We start from the raw sequence: 19564 nt of genomic DNA, 5'->3' as shown, positions 1-19564 counted from the left end.
TCTCCCTCTCTCTCTGGCCCTCCCCTGCTCACTCTCTCTCTCTCTTTCTCTCTCTCTCTCAGAAATAAATAAAAAACATAAAAAAAGAATAAACTACTACTGCATATAAAAATATGCACAAATCTTATATGAAAAAAACAAGTTATGGAAAGTTAAGTTATAAGATAAGGAAAATTAAATAATATGTTGGTTCATCTGCATATTTATGTGATAAAACAATGAAAATCAAGAGAATGATGGCAAACACACAATTCAGGATAATGGTTATTTCTATTATGCCTGAGGGAGGGATACAGAGGAATGGAATGGGGGCAGAAACACAAATAAATGTGGCAATATCAGTAATGTTCTAGTATAGTTCTTGGTATGGACTGAATTGCTTCCCCACCTCCCAAAGGTATATTGATGTCCTAATCCCCCGTATCTCAGAATGTGACATTATTTGGAAAGAGGGTTCTTGCAGATATAATTAATTAAGACCAGATCATAGTGGAGTAGAGTGGATCCCTAATGCAATATGACTGGGGTCCTAAAAAGAGTCCTTGTGAGATCAGAGACATGGGGAGGATGGCATAGATTGCTGATGAAGGCAGAGATTGGAGTGGTGCATCTACAAACCAAGAAACACTAAAGATGACCAGCAAATCACCAGAAGGTAGGCTGGGGTCATGGAATAGATGCTCCCTCACAGCCCTCAGAAGGAACCAACCTGTCAACCGCTTGATTTTGGACTTCTAGCCTCCAGACTGTAAGATGATAAATTTCTGTTGTTTAAGCCCCACCCAGTTTGTGGCACTTTGTTACAGCAGTTCTAGGAAATGAATGTAGTCCTTATGTTAGGTAGCTGGTGCATGTGTGTTTATTTTATGTTATAATTCACAATTAACCAATGTGTTACATGTATTACTTTTTATGTATCAAATATTTATATAATAAAAATAAAAAGGCAAAAGAAGTTATTAGTTTCATTACTACCAAATCAGGGCATGTGTCTACTATTAATCTCAATGGCAAATTCCAGAAAAGCTTTTCTAGACAGTTTTATTAAAACTATAAAATTCAACTTCCAACACTCCCGTTAATTTTTATGGAGTTTTTATTGCAGTCTCAGTGTCACTGAGTCCCTGTTTCTCTGACTTTAATTATAGTGTTCACATCTGAGCAAAGCGTCAGATTCTGAGTGAAGGTGGATTTCCATGTACGCACCTGTCCCGGTATGTTATCTCCTTGTGGACTGGCTGACATCAGCTTTGCCTCCGTTTCACACAAAGGGAATCCTGGACATCTGAAATCACTTTAAAGTTCCCAGCACATGTGCCACAAAAGTAAGTGCCTTTTCTTGGCCTAGAAGTCATACCACCATATGTTTTGTTCACATAGCTGTATCTCTTCCACCTTGAAACAGCACTTGACAGAAATTAGGTGCTCAAAAATTTTGTTGAATGAATGTATAAATGAATAGTTTTATGAGAGTATCCACTGCTCAGGACAAGTAACAACACCAACTACCATGTTTCAGAAGAGTTTATCAGCCATTCTCCAGGCCCCACTAATTTTTGACCTGTTTGTTTTTCTTGTCTGTGGAATTACATGTTATTCTTCCTCATATAAGCAGTCAAAGGCTACCTCTGGGGACTTGGAATAGAGGATCAGATTTGGGTCCCATAAGGCCAAACCTACCTACACAAACACCCACACACATGTGTGTAATTTTTTCTTTTAAGAAGAGTTAGTTGTTTAATCTTTCATACCAAATAGAAGCTTGCTCTACTAAGAGTAATATACTGTTTTTATCTTGAAGAGAAGAGATGTTGGTGCTCTAGAATCTTTTACTGAATCTCAGGTAGCTGAAATGTATCTTGATTAAGGAGTAGATTCTAAGAAAGAAACTCCAAGAATACATGCAAAGTAGATACTTTTTTAAAAAATGGGATTTATGTAGTATTTTGAAAAATAAGTTGCTATTGTTTTGAATATGTCACATAATGAATGTTATGATGTGACATTACATTGATGAGATTTTTTTCTTTTTTCTTTCTTTACCTGGTACAGCAGCCGATGTTAGTGAGGTGGTCCAGTAAGAGATGGAGAGTTTTCAAGGTCTCAAAGTATAATACTAGAAATGCTGATTGTAACCTTGATGAATGCAAACAACATTTGATAAGCGGCCAGGCACAGTCCTAGGTGAGGATGGAGAGGTGAACAAGACCTCTGCGGAATTAATTTCAGTGGGAGAGATGTAAATAAACAGATAATTGCAATGTAATGTGATTAAATGTTCTTAATCATTACAGGAAAGAATACTGTCCCATGGCATTCATGTTTTCAGAGTAGTTTATTACAGAGTTGTTCTTTGGATACTGGCTATGCAGAGATAATATCCTTTACTAACCAGAATATTTGATTAATCAAATTGTTCAATTCCCTGACCATACCTGAGTACTAGTTTATTTTACAAGTCATGATCATATCACTAAAAAAAAATCTCAGTATCTACCATAGGGGAAAACTGTGCAGTTGTTCCTTTCTATAGTTAATGGCTAATTTATTTTATCTTACTTTAGCATTTTATGGTCCTTTTCAATTTCCAGGAATTTAGAGGCCCCTTCTGATTTTAGAACAGAGAGAAGAGGGTTTATTTCCATGGGGCACTGGTTTTTCACATAGGTGGTGGCAACATTTTACTAAAATAAAAAAGAGCAAAGTTCGATAATAGATTTCCTTAAGTGTTTAGCTGGAAAAATGAGGCACAGTAAGTATGGATCAAAACAATATTAGGAAGAAAGCAGTTACAGTGTTAAAATGACCCAAATCATAATTCCTAATGAAGTAGTAGGTATTTCTTCACTTGATCATAAAATGATCTCCACAAAACTTAGAGTCACAGCTCTGGGAAACATACCATTAGAAATATTGTCAACACTGGGCCTTTAAAATCATTAAAATGTTACTAATCCCTTATCTGCAGGTGCCGGTCAAGAATCCTTCTCATCCCTTTCCCTTCACACATTAGAAGCGTTAGAAAGTAGTTCAGTCTTCTAAGTGATAATGAACGCTTAGGCAGTGACAGTTTTCATTTACAACACGTGGCTTTAATACTTGTTTTTAACTCCCTGGGGATATCGGCTAAGCCCCACCGTCTCTTTTTGCTTGGTTTCTTTATCCCTTTCGAGGTGGATTTGGGACGAATTCAGTCTGCAAACTACAATCGGACTGTACAAGAAGCTTCCAGGACAGCAGTCTGCAGGCTTCCCTCAACTCTCCCGATTCCTATTTTGCAGCTTTGGAGACGGCGCCTTTAGCTGGAACACGAATTTGAAACAAAACTTTTCCCTGGGTGGAGGGGCTGCTGCGAGGGCAGCTCTGGTGCTGAGTGGGGATGCGGTAGCGTCGGGGCGCGCGGCCCTGGTCTCTCCCCGCGGGGCTCTGCGCTCCTGGAAAAGGGGGCGGAGAGGAGAGGCGAGAGGAAGGGGGGCGGAGGTCACCCGCGCTCTCCATCCCGCCCAGGCTTCGAGCGCTGCTGGCGCTGAGGGACCCGAGGAGCCCAGCGCGCCCGCAGGTTCCGCGCTGGGGGAGCGCGCGGAGGGACGCGCGGCGGGGCCGAGCGGAGCCCGAGCGGGAGCGCGGGGCTGCGCCGGAGGAGCCCGCGGCGGCCGGGAGCGGAGCCGGGCGCGCGATGGCCCTGGGAGCGGAGCGCCGTTCTCCGCAGAGAGCCCTGCGGGAGGCCCGGGATGCCAAGGTAACCACCTTTCGAGGGGCTGGGTTCCCGCGCGTCGGCCTCCGGATGCTCCACCCGTCCGAGGTGGAGCACTCACCCGGCCGCACTGGAGGGCACCTTAGTCTGAACTTGGCAACAAGTTTGGACCAGATGCCCCGAGCTGGGGAGATCATCAGAGAGAAGAGTATTCCGGCTGACCCAAACCTATTTGGAACTGCACGCTTAGGGAGCGGGTGGAAAGGGTCTCAGGGGAGGGAACTGGGCCAAGGGGGTGATCTCCTTTTGGTCCCGCGGTTCCCGGCCAGCGACCTGGGAGTCCCGCGCGGGGGCCAAGGGCAGGCCTTTGGCGCCCCCCAGGGAGGAACGGAAACGGCCCTTTGGCGTTTGAGCAATAGCAGAAAGTTTCAGCAAGTTAGATTTGGGAAGGATGTTGCAAGCGGAGGCTTAGGGGCAGAGGGATAGTAACGGTGAAAGTTGAGCTGTGAGTAAGACTCGAAGCAGGCGGCCGCCCTCGGGGGCAGCCCGGGCGGCCCGACTGGGGCGGGTCCCAGGAAAGGCTGGCTCGGTAATTCCCAGCCTCCCGGAAAGCTGCTCGGGAAACCCCAATCGAATTAGCTGGGGGCTGTCGTCTTGGGTATCCAGTGTCTGTGACTCAGGTCTCAGCACACTACGGAAAGAACGATAAATGAATACAAATGAATACTTCGCTTTAAATGCTGCTCCCCTGAAGCTGTCACTTGATCAACAGCATGTAGGCAGATGTGCTCCAAGTGTGCGTGACCTGCCCCCTTTCCTATCGAGAGCCAGGATTTCTGCACAGGTTGTAGCTGGACCAGAAAAGCTTCTTAGAGACTCACCACTCTATCTTCCCTGGGTTCCAGATCCTGTGGTTTGCTATTATTTGATCTAAAGTCAACAGTCTTAGAACGTACTGTGAGAAGCCCGATTTAACGTCAGTGAGTTTGCTGGTCCACTCTGCCCCCTCCCAAAGTTGGAAGAAGATTATTTTGTTTGCCTGACAAACAGGTAGTAGTTAGTTTACCTAAAGAATAATCTGCAGTTTGGGGAAAAAGCCCATGAGAGGAAAAAAAAAAAAAAAAAAGCAAAACGTGAAAAGTTCACTTAATTATTTAAATAGACTATTTTGCTTTTAGAAACTTTATTGGGTTTAAATGTAATCTTGTTAGTGATTTTGTAAGCTTTAAAAGTTTTAAGGTGTTTATGAAGTGTCAGGAGGAGATTTAGGAGGAGCCCATTTGCAGAGGGGCCACAGAGTTAACCAAAGGGTCTCAAGTTTGGTGGCTTCTTTACCTTGAACATGAAATGTGGAACCACAGGCAGATGTGTGCTGCTTTGGTATGATGCAATCTTGCTTATAATAGGCCAGATACATCTGATTCTCACCACAGGGTGCTGGGGCGCTTTGGTCTTAAATGTCAGATGAGCAGTTATCCAGTGCTCATAATTCCTCTGTCTTTATGCCACAGATGTCCGGACTAGAAGCCTGGAGTGTTTTGAGAGGGAGATGACTTGAGTGGCCAGCTTTTTATCTCCACAACAATGTCTATGAACAATTCCAAACAGCCAGTGTCTCCTGAAGCTGGGCTCTTTTCAAATACAACTTGCCAGACGGAAAACCGGTTTTCAGTATTTTTTTCAGTAATCTTCATGACAGTGGGAATCGTATCAAACAGCCTTGCCATTGCTATTCTCATGAAGGCCTATCAGAGATTTAGACAGAAGTCCAAGGCATCGTTTCTGCTTTTCGCTAGTGCCCTGGTAATCACAGACTTCTTTGGCCACCTCATCAATGGAGCTATAGCAGTCTTTGTATACGCTTCTGATAAAGACTGGATCCGTTTTGACCAGTCGAACATCCTTTGCAGTATTTTTGGCATCTGCATGGTATTCTCTGGTCTGTGCCCACTTTTTCTAGGCAGTGTGATGGCCATTGAACGATGTTTTGGAGTCACCAAACCAATATTTCATTCAACGAAAATTACATCCAAACATGTGAAAATGATGTTGAGTGGAGTGTGCTTGTTTGCTGTTTTCATAGCTTTGCTACCCATCCTTGGGCATCGAAACTATACAATTCAAGCATCGAGGACCTGGTGTTTCTACAAAACAGAACACGTCAAAGACTGGGAAGATAGGTTTTATCTTCTACTCTTTTCTTTTCTGGGGCTCTTAGCCCTTGGCGTTTCATTCCTGTGCAATGCCATCACAGGAATTACACTTTTAAGAGTTAAATTTAAGAGTCAGCAGCACAGACAAGGCAGGTCTCATCATTTTGAAATGGTCATCCAGCTCCTGGCTATAATGTGTGTCTCCTGCATTTGCTGGAGTCCATTTCTGGTAAGAGTCTAACGTTTTGACAATTTCTGCTTCGTTCCATTTTTCCATGTTTAATACGGGGTTTGTTGTCTTTTTCAAGGTTGTTAGTCTTGATGGGGAACACTGTTCAGTCTTTTAAATGCTGGAATTTCTTCCTCCCCAAAACTTATGTCAGCACTCATCTCTGGCTTAGAATTAAGCTATTTACGGTACATATGGTGATTTCCTCACAAGTCCTGCGTTGAAAGAAAGGGCTCACTAAACAATTCTAACCATAGTGTAACCTGCTTGCAGTAAAGAGTAATTTTAACAGAGTAACATAGTTTTAATATCCTTAATAGGATTGGTTTCTAAAATGTGAAACAAAAATGACGAAGTATGATACAGTATTGGAGTGGACTCAACTAAGTAAGTCTTGGTAGCAAGTCACACAGACTTTTAATGTATAGAAAAGGCATATTAGCTACTGAGTGTTTCTAAATGTATAAGACTAGGTCTTGGCTTGCAAGAGGAGGTGATGAGTTGAGATAGTTGGATAGTGCCAGTGAAGTCTATGGATAGCTTAGGTGAAGAGATCACTAGTTCATTCACCAACCCAAGAACAATGCCAATAGTTCACTGGGAGGTATGATTTGCAGGAGAGCCAAGAATCCTTCCCTTATCATTCCATTCCTTTTTTTTTTTTTTTAAATGTAGGCAGTAGCTATGTTTCACAGCTTGATATTTTTATTTGGAAATGAAGGCTAAGGTTAAGGAATTAGCAACAAACATAAGTCATTTATATTACCTTCTTGGTAGAAGGAACAAAATACTTATGATTGATAAGTATGGCCTTAACTCCATCATTTTATGATGGAAAGGGAGACATGTCATGAAAGAGAAAAGAATCCTCTGTACATAGCTAGTCATGGCAGCAAGGATTATTTTTATTCCTTTTTCTGTACCAGTGAAGAAATGGGCTAGAGGTGGTCCACAGGCAGAGGTGAGGCAAACTGGGGAGACGAAGGTAGATGGGACACAAAGGTTGTGGTCATACCCTGCCCAGTACTTGCTACTGATGCAGTTTTCCTAGGCCCCCAGCAGGACCAGTGTCTAAGAACTGTTGCCAGTGGAGTTTTAATAAACAATTCTGCTGGTCCTGATGCACAAGAAAGTTGGGGAGAGCTTCTGTTGCCGGCAGATTCTATGACAGCTGATTTTATTTCACAAGAGGATTTCCACTGTTTGAATATTTCTTTATTTGTATTATGTCCTCACACTTTGAATTTAGCGTCTTCAATTGTTAAATCGCTTAAATATTCATTCATGATATGCCTGAACTGGTCCTAAGACCCCAACCACCATTGGTCGGGTTGGGTTTGTCAGTGGCAGGTCAAGAGTTTGAGGCCTGCTTGTTGTCAATTTAGGAGGCCTTGGGTAAACCCGAGCAGTGATCTGATCTGGGCTCAGGGTCTAGTTATTTGAATCTGAATAGCAGAGAGCAGCTCTATCAATACTTGGAATCACTTTAGTGCTCATTCTTGGAGATTTTAATTTACACCACTCAACAAAAGGAATTTCCCTTCTCCCCCCAACCCCCCTCTTAAGCCTTGAAACACAGTAGCTTTTCCAAATAAAAAGTGAGTATGAGTAGCACTGAAATTAATTTGGGGGTTGGAAAGGGAATGTGAAGAAGGTGAGAAAAGAAGTACCTGAAAATATTTAAGGAAAAAATTTAAATGAGGGTCCTAGCCCTGGAGAGAACCTGAAAACAATGGAATAATGAACTCAGTGAGAGACAGATAGTCTGGACAACTGAGGTAATCACTGGTGCTTTGGTTTTTGTTTGTTCTCAGTCACCTTTAAAATCCTGCTTCGTTCTGGCTTCTGACTGAGAAATAGGAATGATAGGTTAAGTGCTGTGAGATCGTGGAAGGTGGCAAAATTTCATGCTCATCATGGATATTTTGAATTCATGTTTTTCTCTAATTCCTCTTTCTGAATTTTTGGTTTCCTTCACTGTTAAAGTAGATATAATTTAATTCATATTTTGAACATATTTCTAGTGGAAGCATAATTTTATTTTTGTGAAACATTTTCTGAGATCTGTGTTCTATTTACAAGTTATCAATATACCTGTGACACCAATGTATTAATACTTCTAAAATGCATTTTAGCAGTGTGAGAATTATTTCTATGTGAGATGCATGGTAGATATATCACAGATACTCCTTGATGGATTGGTATTTTATTTGAAGCATTCTTTGCATTTCTGGTTTCCCTTGTGGAGACTTGGGTCTTCATAGCACATTCTGACTTAAGGATTTATAACTTTTGTGGTCTGGACACATGTGCCTTGGGCGTTAGGTTGAGGCCATCAGACAGCTCTAAATGGAGCCCTCATAAAACACTCAGGTTTGGGAATGCAAAATAGCACCCAACACTAATATTTCATTTGAAATATTTCTCTTTTTTCCCTTAAATACTTAGAAAAATTGCACAGATATTAATGACTAAGCATCATTCTCTACTCTTCATTTTTCAAATTTTTCTAATTTTTAAATTTTACTTAAATCCAAGTTAGTTAACATATAGTGTAATAATGATTTCAGGAGTAGAGTTTAGTGATTCATCACTTACATATGACACCCAACAAGGTGTTGTGCTCATCCCAACAAGTGTCCTCCTTAAAGCCCATCACCCATTTAGCCTGTCTCCCTACCCAGCACCCCTCCACCAGCCCTCAGTTTGTCCTCTTATGCTTTGCCTCCCTCTCTCTTTTTATTTTATTTTCTCTTCTCTTCTCCTGTGTTCAACTGTTTTGTTTCTTAAGTTCCACATATGTCTACTCTCCATTTTTAAAGTATCTCTGAAAACAAGTTTATCTATTCCCATAGTTGTACTGTAATGCTGACAGCTTCCCCAGCGCCCTACTTTACATCATGTGTCTTCTTTCTATGATTGATGAGTATGAATCAGTTGGATTCATACAGTCCAAGTCCAATAAATCAGTTGGATTTGTAATTTGAATGAACATCTGTACATATTTTCTGACCTGTTATTGTCTTGTTCAAACCTCAAACTGAAACAAAGATACAGGTGCACACGTGAAAAGGATCAGAGGAGTAATCCGGATGGCAGTGTTTGTGCTTGACAAGATTTAGTGCATCAAAACTTATCAATAGAGGCATAATTTCTAATATTATTTAAATTGTAGCTGATGACAAAAGGAATACTTTATTAATTTTGATGATTGAGTTCAATCAGTACAAAGGTAAGATGATCCTGTTGTTTGAGTTTTCTCTTCCTTTGTCTTTTTAGAAGAGTTTATTTCTTTTGAATAACTTTAGGGTTATAGGGAAATGAGTGGTAAGCACAGAGTTCACATATACCCTCTCATGTCCCTCGTACACCCCCAGTTATACTTATTACTAAGCTTTACCTGAGTGTGGTACAATTGTCACAATTTATGAGCCAATACTGTTACATTCTATTGACTAAATTCTGTAGTGTTTTACCTTAGTGTTGCGGATTGTGTGAATTTTGATAAATGTGTATTGACATATGTCCACAATTACAGTATCATACAGGAGAGTTTTATTGCCCAAAAAATCCCCCGTGGTGTTTTTTAAAATTTTTAAAAATTTAATGTGTATTTTTCCAAAGGAGGAAATGGGTGTTTTCAGGAATTAAGATTTAGAAATGTAGTGCAGAGATGGTATTAGTTTAAAATATAGCTCATTAAAATTTTTAAATTAAAAATTTTACAATATCTGGATTTTATAGTTTTAAACATGGTGAACTCATATAAATTCATTCACTTACAATCCCAACTGAAAAGTACAGGAAACTACAATGGACACTTATTAGTTTATAATTTCATTTAGCAACAAATTAATACAAAAATCTTTAAGACTCAAATGGTAGTTATAAAATTGTCTTGTGTGTATCCTAGGTGAATCACTTGTCCTCAGTAAATAAATCTTAAAGACATTCTTTTGACGTTTCTAGAGTGAGAGGAAAAAACCTCATTTATCCACACATCAAGTAACATTTTCTTGATATTATTTTTGCCTTTATACAAGTAATGATTCTTTTTCATGTTCCATTTCTAGAATATGTAGCCCTGAAAAGAATTTATTATTATTGCTATGCTTACTTCAACAGTTTGGCAGAGCAATAAATACTTGTTGACTGGTTGACTGTAACTTAAGTAGTATGAATGTCAAAAGATTGCAAATGATTGACCAGAATGTAGATTCGCAGTTTTGTAGGTAAGAGTTAATTAAGCAAATACTGAAACCAAATGGTAATTTTTAATCTGTTCTCTAAGTCAGCAACTGTAGATGCTATTAAACTTCAACAATCTTTTACTAGAAGGCCATATGTTTGTTTACTTTCTCTTCAGGGATAGAAGATAATTTATTTGGGAAATGAAGTGTAAAGTATATGAAAAGTACATAGATTTCTTTTGTAGGTGGGTTTATCCAAGAAATGTGTTCTCTGGCATATAGAAAGTTTGAGCTCGATTTTTTTTAAAGGTTAATACTCTTACGCTAGTGTTTCTAGTCAATGTAGTTAAACATTTAGTCACTAACATGTTTGTCAGATATAAATAACAAAATTAGGTAGCTGATTGAAGTTTGACTGAATTACTAAACGTATTGGCATCATAATGAATAGGTCTTAGAGGGCTAATGGTAAGTGATAGGTGAGCCTTGCTCTCCGGGAAATTACCTTAGCCAACGGAAGCTGCCTTGACAATGATGTCCCCTCTCTCTTTGGTCACTTGTGTGTGCAGGGACGGATGGTGGAGATACAAAGCTCTTACCCCCTTGCCTCTCTTAGGCATTCCTGAAGGGTCATCCACACTTTAGACCTTGCTGGCTGAGGTCTTGCGAATGTGCTGAGCTCTGCTTCCCTCTTTGCCAAACCCTGCTTCCCTCACCACCTTACACTCCTGGGACACTCCCTGCACGCAGATCTCTGTCTCAAAGTCTGTTTCCTGCAGAATCTGGCTTAGGACAGTCTTTCAGAAGCCCATTTGTTCATCATGTACTATCTAACTAGAACATATATTACACATAGGTATACAGTGTGATTCTGCTAATATATTGAGCTATATATACGCCTTTGGAGTTGAATTCCTTTTAGTTTATTATCTCTCTCCGTGGAAGCGTATGGTGTAAAATTGGTCCTGCAAAGGTCAATCAATTAAAAAAGACCTTACTAAGCTGAGGATTTTCATAAAAATCTGTTGTTTTAGATGTGTACAGTGATGTGGAATATTTTTGGTATTTTAAGTTCATTTACTCTTGACAAAACATGATTTCCTGTTTTTAAGGAGAAAGAGTTATAAAAATGCCCAAAGATACCATAGACATTGGGAGGGCACTTAAAAACATTGCTTGAATGATTCAAGTGTAAATGAATCAGAGACATGTGGATTTATTTATACTCTCTTGGTTATAAAAATCTTCTGGTTTAATGTGTCTTGGGGTTTTTATTAAGCTCCAAAACATTTAAAGAACAACTCAAGATGTTAATGTGCCCAGAATCTCTCCAGGTTGCCAGTTTTAGCTTTATTTGTTTAGTCTTATCCTTACAGGGAGTATATAAAGTGCCTTCCATTTATATTTGCTCTGGAAAGCATTTATAGCCACACGAAATTTTACCTCATATATCAATGCCCTTTATCTATATTTAGAGAGGACTTCCTCCAATAGGAGAAAACTGTCTTTTGATATTTGCAAATACTACTTTTCAAAGCTTGTGTAAATTTGTCATTCTGTCCATCTCTGTCCTGGGTGTAAGTATGGTAATGCCACAGAAGAGTGAATACACGTATGGCTTCATACAGACAGGGAGGTGGTTTTTCTCACTTCTTCTTGACTAATAAATCCTCAAAAAAATTCAGACAGTGAAATGCCAGAATGAAGTGGCTGTGGTGTGGTGGTGAAGGAGACAGAGACAATTGGATTATGTCAAAGCATTTATTTTAGCTTTTGGTGCATAGTTCCAAATTAAGCCTTCTCTTTAAGATACTGTAGTTATTCAAGTACAGGCAGAGGACAGGGTCCCAGACTTACCACCTCTTAGCTGTGATGTGGGGTTACTCTAAGCCAATTTTGTACATCTGTGAACTAATTATAATAATGCCACTTACTTAAAAGTACTATCAGAAAAAATGATTTGGTCTCTACATCTCAGAGTACAGTTATTGGCTCCTAGTAAATCTAAAATCTCCAAATACTCAAAAAAAAAAAAGGCTATTCCTTTTACTGCCATCCACCGTCTCAATTACAAATAATCATCCCTGTTTAGGTCAGATGTTTTCTGTGTTCTCCTCTATTAAGAAGGTTCGGTTGCAGTCGAAAGGAGCACAGGGAACTCACAGCTTCATAAAACTTTTCTTGGACATTTCTATCTGAAGTTTTGGGTCACTGTGCCTTATTCCACTGTCTCACAAGAAGTAAAGATGTTGCCTGCTAATTTTTTGCATCTTATTCAAATTCAAATACTCTAATACTTTATAATAATGTATAAGGTATTAGTATATAAATTATTTAAATCAAGTTAAAATAGCTCAACATGATTGAGACTGTTAGGTATAAGGCATTATGCTCAAGCTGTGAGTAGCTCCAGGGAGTGAGAGATAAAGCTGTTTCCTCAAAGAGCTTATAACTTGAAGTAAAGACATACCCTGAGAGCTAAGATAAGTCCCGTTTCTTCCACCTCCTGGCTATGTGACCATAACCACTTTGGGCCTCACTTTTCCTCATGGTGTAAGATAGGTACTGTAATAGTTCTCATTTTCTTGGGTTGTTGTGAGGGCTAAATAAGTTAATAATGTAAGTTAAAATAGTGCCCAACATAGTATCATATGCTTCAGTTATTATACTATTATTGTTAGTATTGCTGTTATGATTAACTATTAATGCTTGGGTGCCTGGGTGGCTCAGTTGGTTGAGCATCTGACTCTTGATTTCAGCTTAGGTCATGATCCAGGGGCGTGGGATTGTGTCCCATGTAGGGCTCTGTGCTGGGCATGGAGCCTGCTTAAGATTCTCTCTCTCTCTCTCTCTCTCTCTCTCTCTCTGTCTCCTTCTCTCTCCCATCTGCCCCTCTCCCCAGCTCGTGTGCTCTTTCCATCTCAAATTAAAAATAAATATTAATGTTGTCAGACAGTAACTTTGTCAATGAGACGATTGGAGTTACTTTTTAGTTATCAAATGAATAATGAATGCTATAGTAGATGGCTGTCCACAAGTTATTTGTTTATTTGGTGGTCCACAAGTTACTTGTTTATTTTTTGACAAATATTTATAGAGCACCTACCATTGTGCAAGGCAGTGTTTTAGATACTATAGTAATAATTTCTGTGATTTAACTGTTCACAGTGTCTATGATATAGGCAACAATATTTGTAGACAATGAGAAGAGAGGGTATGTGTATCAAATTGAAATATGAAGATATTTGAATATATTTTCTGTTCTAGCAGGATAACAGGTATTCTGTTATAAATATAGGTAGATGAGATTATTTTTGATAACATGAATGTGAAAATTTTCTATAGTACATCACTGAGGAGGAAAAATTACTGGAAGTAAATGTGATCCTAAGTGAAGTCATGTAAACTGTAAAAACCAAGGAGAAAAGAGATTATAATGGATATAATTCCTAGAGATATAAAAATGTACAGACAAGATAGTATTTGGACAGATTTGAACAAGATCAGAATACAGCAAGTTGTAATAAACTACTATTAAAAGCTAGAAGAATTTTCAATAATGAAACAGGAGTACCAGAAAAATTAAATCAGATCATAAAAAGTTAATAATTCAAATCAGCATTTTATGCTATCATTTGATAATAAAATTGACTCAAGATATAGAAGAGAAGTAAATGTTGCTGAAGTGAAGCATTACAGAAACCACCAACTCTTACTGAGAATTTACGTTAAAGAAGTGTTGGAGAGGACTGAAAATAGAGAAAAAAATGATTGAAATTCAGAATAGAAATGAAGAAAATAAAATAATTCATTTATTCTTTAATGTACTTGTTATTTTCCTCATTGACTGTTCATTCAGCAGACATTTTCTGAGCAAAACGTGGGGTTTCTCTGCAGGTGGAGGGTGAAGCCAAGATAGAGACTTGACCTTGGGAAAGTATTCCTGAGGCACACGCTAGGAATCATATTTTCTAGTTTCTTCCTTTTACCCATGTTCTTTACACTCTGTTCTCCAACCTCTTGCTCATATGTACATCTTCCTTTTCCTTCTTTTTCCATTTTTAATGTGGGATAAATATAACTGTTTGCATTTTTCCAGGCTTGTTTGGGAGCAGGGCAGAGGGCTGATTGCTTTATCGATTGTTCTAGTGTGAGTGGAGGAATGTCTGGGCCCAAAGGTGCATTAATAAGTAATAAATAATAATATTGCTGTATGATAATAATATTGCTGTAGCAGCCCAGCAAGAGTAGTTGATATTGTTATTATGACTATGTATTCCTTTAGTTTGCTTCTTGCAAACTAAAGTTTATGTTCACACTAGAGGACCAGAAAACAAGGAAAATGAAACGTACAGGAATGCCCAGGAAGGCCTGGGAGACAGAATGCAGGAGAGAGGAGAGGAGCAGAGACTAGGCAGAGAAGGAAGCCGAAAGCCCAGGGTGAGAGTCTTTGGAAAGGAAAGGTTTCTCTTTATTTCCACAGGTATTTTTTGCTTATTGAGGAATATTAAATTTTGTGTACTATTCCTCTTAAGCTACTTTAAAACATGCAATGTTTTCTTTAAGTATCAAATTTTAGTGTAAAAATATAGTAAACTACAAATTATAATTAACAAAATAAAATCTCCCAAATCCCCACTTTCCAGATATAACCACTATTAGCATTCTAAGTGTATCCTTTTACTTATCGGATAGGGAAAATATATTGATTGAATTTCTTTGATTAATAGAATAAACTTTCGTTTTCTTATATAATTGGGCATTCTCTTTTTTTTCCCCCCAGATATGTAGGTTTCTGTGAATCATTTGCAAGAACTCTTTGGATAACAAAGAGCAGAAAATGCTAATGTATAAAAATAAACTTAAAATCAGTTATTGTAAAAGCAATTGTTTTTCCACATTCATTGTTAGCCTTTTTAATTTAGTATTTTAATTTATAAAAGTAGCGAATGAATCAATATTTTTTTGGGTGGTTACTGCTTTCATGTTAGGAAATACTTTTCTTGGGCTGAGATGATATTGGTATTCATCTCTTTTTTCTTCTAGCACTTTTGCTTTTTCATTTTTTTGTATTTATGTTTTTAGTACATTTATAGTGTATTTTGTTTAATTTGTAGATTAATGATATGAATTTTCTTTTGAATGGTTAGCTAGCTGTACAAGAATAGTTTATTCCATTATCTTTGTGCAACTCTTTAAAATTCTACCTTTAGTTTGTATGAAATTCTTAAATGTGTTTGGATCTTTCTGGACCCTTTATTTTACCCTACCGATCTGTCTTCAACTTGTACAATTACCATTGTCTTCACATTTTATTTAGAGGTGCTTTCAGTTTATCAGTTACAAGATTCCTTTTCATTATCATAATCTCCCATACTCAGAGTCGTATTTGGAATAATAATTTATTTTTATTGTGGCAAAATTCATTTAACATAAAATTCACTATTTTAGCCACTTTAAGGGGTACAATCCCATGACATTTTTTACATTTAAAATGTTGTGTAACCAATGTCTTGTCTAGAACATTTTCATCACCCCAAAAGGAAGCCTCATACCCAGTTAGTGATCATTCTTCAGACCCCGTTTCCCACCCCTTGTGGCCCCTGGCAACCACTTAGCTCTCTCTGTTTTTATGGATTTGCCTATTTTAGTTACTTTTTATAAATGAAATCTTAAAATATGTGGACTTCTCTCACCTAGCTTGATGTTTTCAAGGTTCATGCATGTTGTAGCATGTATCAGTACTTCATTTTTTTTGGTGGCTGAATAATATTCATTTCTATGGATACGCCACATTTTGTTTATACATTCATTAGCTGGTGGACATTTGGGTTGTTTCCAGCTTTGGCTATTGTGAATAGCATTGCTATTTGTATGCAAAGTTTTGTTTGAACACTGTTTTCTATCTTTTTGGGTATTTAACTAGGAGTGAAATTTGCTGGGTCGTGTAGTAGTATTATGTTTAACTTTTTGAGGTAACACCAAATTATTTTTCACAATAGCTGCACCACCATGCCTTTCAATCAGTAATGTATGAGGGTTCCAGTGTCTCTAGATCTTCACTGACACTTGTTATTTTCTTAATGTATGAGGGTTCCAGTGTCCCTAGATTTTCACTGACACTTGTTATTTTCTTTTGAAAAAAATTTTTATAGTAGCTGTTTTAGTGGATATCCAGTGGTAACTCATTATACTTTTGATTTGCATTTCCTTTCTGACTAATGATGTTGAGCATCTTTTCATAGGCTTGTTGAGCATTTGTGTTTTAGAGGGGAAAGTCTTTCATGCATATTTTTGTGTTTAAAGAAGTTATATGGGTCTATAATTTCCTTCTTTCTTTTTATTCTCATTTTAGTACTAGAATTATATTAGTTTAAAAAACAAATAGCGAAATTCTATTTCTATATATTGGAATAATTTGAGTAACTTGGATGTTAGCTATTTTGTGGTGCTTTGGCGTCATTTCAGTGCTTTCTCATAGGATTTCAGGGTTTTTCCTGATTATTGGATTGAGTTTTCTACTTTTTCTTGAGCCAACATTGGTATATTTTCAAATAACTTATTCAATTTCATCAAGAGCATAAACTTAGCAGCAAATTTTTATACTGAGAATTTTTATAATTGAAGATGTTTTAACTATTAACTTATATTTATCATACATAAAGTTGATACATTTCTATGTGTTTATTTTACCAATATTTCATATAATATTTGTATTTTTTCTTTTTAAATTAAGCTTTGCAGAGGGTTATACAGTTTAATAGTTTAAAAATTTCTTATACCAACTTGTAAATTTTCCTCTTTTCAAATTAGTTAACTTTTACTATCAGATTTTGTAAATATTTCATGGGCATTTAAAAAGAATCTACATTTTCTTTTTTTAAGTTATAAAGTTCAATACATAGCTATTAAATCAAGATTATTATTTATAGAATTCTATTTTTCTTATTTTTTTCCTAAGGTAAGCAATTTTATTACAATAGTAGCATTAGACTTCTTGAATATTCTGGATTTTGTTGTGCATTTACTATTATTGGTATAATCTAAGAAAGTTTTGGTACTATTCTTATTAATAGAACCCAGCATCATAATAATATTCAAACAGAACAAGTAGAACTTTCCCCGCTTCTCTGCCATGTCCCCATACCTCTTCGTTGGGCTCCAGAATCCTGACATTGTAAAATAGAATAATATGGGGAGTAAATTTTCTTCTTATATTCTGCTACCTGTATTCTGATAGCTGTTTTGGTTTTGCAAATTTAGGAAGTATGAAGTTAAATAAGGAGGGAGTCAGTGTACAGAAGGACATGGTTAAATTTGCAGTTTAGAAAGCAAATCAATTCTGATTAGTTTCAGGAATTTGTTCCTGACAACTCTGGACATCAGCACTTGCCATTGGCCTGTCCTTCATCCAGTCCTGCTTGAGGTTTTGGTTTAGAATTGCCCAAGACCTGTGCATTAGGAAGAAACTTCGGAGAATATTCCTCCAACCTAACATGTTCTTTGGGTCTTTTGATATTACAAATGCACTTTTACCTGGACTAGAACTGCCAGTAGAAAGAAAGAATTGTGTAAATGCTTTCTTACTCCTCATTTCCTAATGTAAAAGCTTATTTCCAAATTGCAACATGAAGTAGCAACAGATGTCTTTATTATGCTTGTGATCATTGCAGTGCAGAGAATTAGTTTTTGATACAGTTTAATCTCTGTATGCTTCTATAACTACATAGTTTTGCAACTGACAGTTTCACTATTTCTCTAATGTACTATTTCTGAATCAAAAAAATACCTGACATACCAAAGAATTTTTAAAAATTCCAGAGTCTTTATAGACTTTGATAGCACACCGTCAGTTTGAAATGATTGTAGGATGTGTGGTGATTCTTTTCTCTATTCAAAGTCCAAAGGCAGACTGTTTCTTATTTCAAAGGAATATAAAGGCTTGCTGGAAAAAAGGAAAAAAAAAAAAAAAAACACACAAACAAACCACTAAGCAGTTTTAAATGCACAGTATTTAGAAGAGATCTTTGTTTTTTTAGTTCATCCCCTGGAGTGTATAGCAGGCTGATCTATGGATTTGGGTGCTGAAGCCAATTTGCTAAACTCTCTCCTGCATGGTGGCGGATCCAGCAATCTGTCCGGGAATAATTTCTGCTGTGTGGTATTGACCCTCTCCTAATTGCATGCTTTAGGTTTATCTGTGTAAGCTAAATGGTAGCAATACAAAGCCATTCTGCTTATTTAGATAGTTTTAGATTGATGTGGGTTTCCATATGGTCGATTTAGCATGCCATTTATATTTGGCTGTAAAGATGAATGGATAACCTCTTCTATCTATATTCGTGCCCTTGCCTCTAATACCTCTCTTGTGTATGAATTGACATTAAGATGTAGCCAAATTGTTTATGCCATCATTCTTTTGAATTTCTTGGATTGTTTTATATGGTTGCAGAAATCTCAAGTTCAAATCAATTCAACTCACCCAGAGATTATTTATCTACTAAACTGTATAAAGAAACAGCTGAGCACTCAATTACAATTCATGCATCCCAGTGATTTCTGAGTGATGCCCCATGCATTCAGCTACTGAGCAGAGTAATAGAACCCAAAGAATTCGAGCAATTTCTGTTGGCCTCCTTTCCCTACTCTCCTCCGCAGTCAGGCCAAAACACTAAAAAATGTTTTAGCTTGATAGATGAAGATCTCGGTTTTGGAATTAACTTCATTTTTCCTGTCTACTGAAGACCACTCTTTGTGGTGGGTAGAGGGATAAATGCTGCCTTAGACCTTCTTTCTCATTGACAGACCTAGTACCCCACACAGTCTGAAGAGGGGAGGGAGGGATGAATGTGCAGTGACTTTATTTATTTATTTAAAATAATATATTATTTTATTTTTTAACGTTTATTTTTTTAGAGAGAGAGACAGAGAGTGAAAGAAAACAAACAGGAGAGGGGGAGAGAGAGAGTGAATCCCAAGAAAGCTCTATGCTGTCAGCACAGAGCCCAATACAGGGCTGAATCCCACAAACTGCGAGATCATGACCTGAGCTGAAATCAGGAGTCAGTTGCTTAATGGACTGAGCCACCTAGGTGCCCCTGTGCCATGATTGTAATAATAGGTACATGCTGTTCTTTAAATAATGTTTATAATTAAACTCAGAATGCTCAGGGGTGCCTGGGTGGCTCAGTCAGTTAAGCATCCAACTTCAGCTCAGGTCATTATCTCACGGTTCACAAGTTTGAGCCCCATGTCAGGCTCTGTGCTGACAGCTCAGAGCCTGGAGCCTCCTTCAGTC

At 37.8% G+C, this 19564-nt stretch overlaps 1 protein-coding gene across 1 annotated transcript in view; it reads left to right on the top strand.

Moving 5' to 3' along the window:
* The first annotated feature begins 5278 nt into the window (after window positions 1–5278).
* Window positions 5279–19564, top strand: part of PTGFR (prostaglandin F receptor) — a 44290-nt gene continuing 30004 nt past the window's right edge. Inside the window, exon 1 of the mRNA XM_039221704.1 lies at window positions 5279–6076. Within this exon, the coding sequence (XP_039077635.1) occupies window positions 5279–6076 (798 nt within the window). The remainder of the gene's footprint in view (window positions 6077–19564) is intronic.

Source organism: Hyaena hyaena, unplaced genomic scaffold (genome assembly GCF_003009895.1).
Source record: "Hyaena hyaena isolate Hyena2069 unplaced genomic scaffold, ASM300989v1 scaffold_1000, whole genome shotgun sequence".
Lineage (NCBI taxonomy): Eukaryota > Metazoa > Chordata > Mammalia > Carnivora > Hyaenidae > Hyaena > Hyaena hyaena.
This window is presented reverse-complemented; position numbering and strand designations above follow the sequence as displayed.